This window comes from Sphaeroforma arctica (genome assembly GCF_001186125.1).
Source record: "Sphaeroforma arctica JP610 unplaced genomic scaffold supercont1.1608, whole genome shotgun sequence".
Lineage (NCBI taxonomy): Eukaryota > Ichthyosporea > Ichthyophonida > Sphaeroforma > Sphaeroforma arctica.
In genome coordinates, this window is record NW_014038950.1 from 1 (window position 1) to 4,939 (window position 4,939).

General features: G+C 44.1%; 1 protein-coding gene across 1 annotated transcript; it reads left to right on the forward strand.

Annotated features, from left to right (window-relative positions):
• Positions 1–86: 86 nt before the first annotated feature.
• SARC_11281 (hypothetical protein) lies at positions 87–4,939 on the forward strand (the record flags this gene model as incomplete). Its single annotated transcript, XM_014294634.1, has 6 exons — positions 87–228; positions 1,133–1,360; positions 2,290–2,501; positions 3,120–3,262; positions 4,159–4,635; positions 4,870–4,939. 5 exons carry the CDS (start codon positions 87–89, stop codon positions 4,289–4,291), a joined length of 858 nt encoding a protein of 285 aa, XP_014150109.1. The 3' UTR covers positions 4,292–4,635; positions 4,870–4,939.

Genomic DNA, 4,939 nt, shown 5'->3' on the forward strand with positions numbered 1-4,939 from the left:
GTATGTGTATATGTATGTGTATGTATATATATATATGTGTGTATATATGTGTATATATATATATATATATATATGTGTGTATTTCTATGTTTGTATTGACGTATATACGTATCTACCAACTGAATTCGGCAGGTGAGAGGAAAGGTAACTCATCAGTAGCACTTCCTCGAACGGCAGTGACCAGTAAGATCGTGGCAGATGGAGGGGTAGGACATACATCTATTGCAAGTAAGTCAGGCATATGTATAGGCATTTACAGATATTATGTCAGAGAATGTCTGTGTATTGACATTCATGTGAGTGTATTAATGTGAAACGCAATTGCCGACATAGATTTGTACGTTTTGTGTATATGTGTCGGTGAGTTTCTGTGGCTTTGGCTTTGTCTGTGTATGTGTATGTGTATGTGTTGTGATTTTGTGCTCGTCTTCGCATTAGGCGACGTTGTATACATACACACAGTTATACACACACCCACACATACTTTCACACACATACACAATCACGCACATACACAAACTAACACACATACACAAACACATATGCATACACAAACAAACGCACATAGACAATCGCGCACACGTACACAATCACGCACACGTACACAATCTCATACACATACAAAAACTAACACACACACATGCACAATCACGCACACACACACACATACACAATCTCATACACATACAAAAACTAACACACACACATGCACAATCACGCACACACACACACATACACAAACTAACACAGTAGGGTGCATTTACAAAACAAAATGTAAAACGTGCAACGTCTTGGCCCATGACACAATTCCGAAGGGTTTACTACGTACATCCACCGGCATTATAAACACACATACGTACATGCATACGTACCACATACACATACATACTTGCCTACATACACACATACTTACCTACATACACACATATACTTACCTACATGCACACACATACTTACCTACATACACACATACTTCCCTACATACACTCACATACTTATCTACACACACACACATACTTTCCTACATACACACACATACTTGCCTGCACCCGAATGCATGCATGTCCATACGTACACTTTCACATACCCCAGCAAACATCCAACTCAGTATGACTCATCCCAACCTCTCCAGTGACTGAGGCGCAAGCGGTAGAGCAAGCCCTGAGTGACGTAGTACAGAACTTTGCTCAGCGGTATGTGCACCTGTCCCAAAGTGTCCAGGACCGGTGGTGCGAGTCCACCCGTTGGCTACAGAGGTGCAGCGGCCGTGTGATGTTTGGGGATGTGCTAAGATGGCAGAGTGCGCACACACACCTGATTGAGTGTGGCACACCAACTGAACGGGCTCGTCTTGTAATGGGTATGTGTGTGACTGTGTGTACGTTGTGTGTGTTTGTGTGTATGTTATGTATGTTAGGTATGTATGTTCATGTGTACGTTATGTATGTTCATGTGTACGTTATGTATGTTTATGTGTAGGTTTGTATGTTTATGTGTAGGTATGTATGTTTATGTAAGGTATGTGTTTTATGTGCAGGTATGTATGTATGTTTATGTGTACGTTATGTATGTTTATGTGAGGATAAGTATTTTTTATGTGTATGTATGTATATTTATGTGTACATTTGTAGGTTCATGTGTATGTATGTATATTTTCGTGTACATTATGTATGTTCATGTGTATGATGTATATTTACATGTACATTATGTATGTTCATGTGTATGTACGTATGTTTATGTGTACGCGAGGCTGTGCTGTTCCTGAGTAGTTCATTGGACTGGTTACGTCGGGGATTGTTCTGCTGTGGCAGAATGCGCACACATATCTCATTGAGTGCCGTACACCCACTCCACTTTCTCAATGTGTGTGTAAGACCTGTATGAGTGTGTGTGTATCTATGTATGTATGTGTGTGTATATATATGTGTATATGAGTGTGTGCTTATCTATGTGTATATATGTGTGTGTATAAGGGTGTGTATATCTATGTGTGTGTGTTTATGTAATGCGAATACATATGTGTGCGTGGAGTGTGGATGTATTCGTATGTGTACGATTTATTACTGTGAATGGCGTTTGTGCATGTCCCTATGTGTCTGTAGTTATGTCTCTGTAGCCTATGTACAAGCTGTGGTCATCTGCATCATCAGATACGTCTCTGTATGTTTGTGCTCCCAAGATGGTACACACTCCCCCCCCTCCTGAATTAAACACACACCCCTGCGCATACTCCCCTACCTACTTCGACTACCGCTCATATTTCTACCTGCAACCCCATCCACAACACAGACTCTTATCTGCAGCTGTTGGATGCCCATTACCCTGACCTCCGCTACCATCGTGCAGCGGCTGTGTGCATGCTCGGCGAAGGAGTGTCTCTAAAGCCATGGCTACGCAACCAGTTTGCGGATAAAAACATGCACATGGCCCTTCTAACAGCGTGTGTGGACGCCAATCGGTTCAAGGATGCGTGTCGCGTGTTGGTGGACTTTCTGGATAAGGTATATACACCCACGTGTGTAAGATTGGTATATATATATGTATGTGTGTGTGTGTGTGTGTGTGTGTATATATTTATATATATATATATGTGTGTGTCTGTGTCTGTGTCTGTGTCTGTGTTTGCGTGTACATATTTATGTATAGTTTATGTATATGTGTATATACGTACCTCTTAAATTATGTATCCAGTACACACAGACCTTCTACCGGCGTGTATTGATGCTCCTGCGTTCACCTACCCATATCATGTGTCCGTAGACGTATAAGCACTTCATCACAGAGCATGCCTTTGCTTGTAGGTGTGCGAATCGTGTACCTCTGCAGTCCTGGAACAGTTTTGTGTGTGTGTGCACCTGACAGTCAGTCCTGTCTGCCTACAGTTGTGTCTGTTTCTATGTCAATGAATCACAAGTAGTGGGGGTGTCGTCCTCGTATATGTGTGTGAAGTGGATGTGGTCTGAGTATAAAGTAAAGTTTACGGTGTCAAACTCTATATAATGTTAAGCAATCCCACAAGATAATTATTTGTTTTGGGGTTTTATCTACTTGGTTCTAAATGCCAGCTCTAAATCCTTGTCCATCCTCCCCCCCTCACACCCAAATATAAATCGGTGTAGCTTGCGGACGAGAATACCATAACAAACACGGCCACGATGGGTGTACTGTTTCCATGGCAACTGATGTCACGCGCAATGGCTGGGTTCAGACAACACGCAACGCTGAGCGCAGAGGACCAACATACACTGTGTGAACTACGAAGGTGTGTGTTTAGAGACTTGTAAGGGGGGGTGTAGTCGTGCTTGGGCTGCGTGATGGCTGTCTGGTAATGTTATGTGCTGTTGTATGTTGTTGTGTACTGTTCTATACTGTCGTATACTCTTTTATACTCTTATTGTTCACTCTTATGTAATGCGTATGGGGTTATATGTAGTAATGTCTATTAGATTATATGTACTTTCCAGACTATACCTACTACTAATCCCTCTGGGCCTATATATACTCCCACACATTCGTACGATCGGTGTGCATTCGTTTGTAGTTGATGACTGGGCTACACCACATGTGTGCGTAAGTAAATCACTGGGTATGTCATGTTTGCGTATGTATACCACTGCGTGTGTCATGTGTGCGTATGTGTACCACTGCGTATGTCATGTCTGAGTAAGTGTATCACTGCGTATGTCATGTGTGCGGAAGTATACCACTGCATATATCATGTGTGCGTAAGTGTATAACCGTATGTCATGTGTGCGTAAGTGTATAACCGTATGTCATGTGTGCGTAAGTGTATCACTGCGTATGTCATGTGTGCGTAAGTTTATCACTGCGTATGTCATGTGTGCGTAAGTATACCACTGCGTATGTCATGTCTGCTTAAGTGTATCATTGCGTATGTCATGTGGGTGTTGACTTCGTGCCACCCAGTTGGCATCCCTGGTGATTGTTTGTGTAGTGTAAGTACGAAGTCCATCGTCTGTGTGGACTGTCATTGGTACGTGGCTGTCCCTGTGGCCCTATCTGACAGTACATTCACTCCGATTCCCTTGTTTGGCTCACTCTGATTTTCCTTGTTTGGCTCACTCTGATTTTCCTTGTTTGGCTCACTCTGATTTTCCTTATTTGGCTCACTCCTTTTTTCCTTATCTGGACTATCAGGCGGTTGAATGCCAGCGCGAGCAACCTGCAAGCGTCAGTCAGCAACACACTGCCACTGTCAGACAACCACGCACACGCACAAGGGGTACAACAAGCACAGGAGATATGCGACATCATCCGCACCATCTTCTGAGTTAACGTACAAGGGTCTGCCATGGTCATGCTATGCCATACCATGTTATACTTTACGCGTCGTTTGGACAGTTGACATGTGGTGACATGTTTTTGACACGTGGCGGCGATCCGCTGACTGCGTGCACACCCTTCAGCCGTGCTGTGGGCGCTATGCTGACTGGTAGTCTGTAGGGCATGCATAGACACACAGACAGCCCAACACCCCACAATCACTCGCCTGTCTATCCAGTAGTAGCATGCATGTACTGGTGCTTGCACTAGACCTCACTGGTTGCGTTTGATTGTCGTGTGTCGCACAAGTGCTGTCTGATATGTGACACTGGCCCCATAAACCAAACCGAGGTGCAGGCCCTATAAACCAACCCGAGATGCAGGCCCTATAGACCAAACCGAGGTACAGGTCCCATAAACCAAACCGAGGTGCAGGCCCTATAAACCAAACCGAGATGCAGGCCCTATAGACCAAACCGAGGTGCAGGCCCTATAAACCAAACCGAGGTGCAGGTCCCATAAACCAAACCGAGGTACAGGTCCCATAAACCAAACCGAGGTGCAGGCCCCATAAACCAAACCGAGGTGCCGGCCCCATATATATGTCTACTGTACCATCCTTTAAACGTGTGGCGTCGCCATGCTTGGTTCCGCC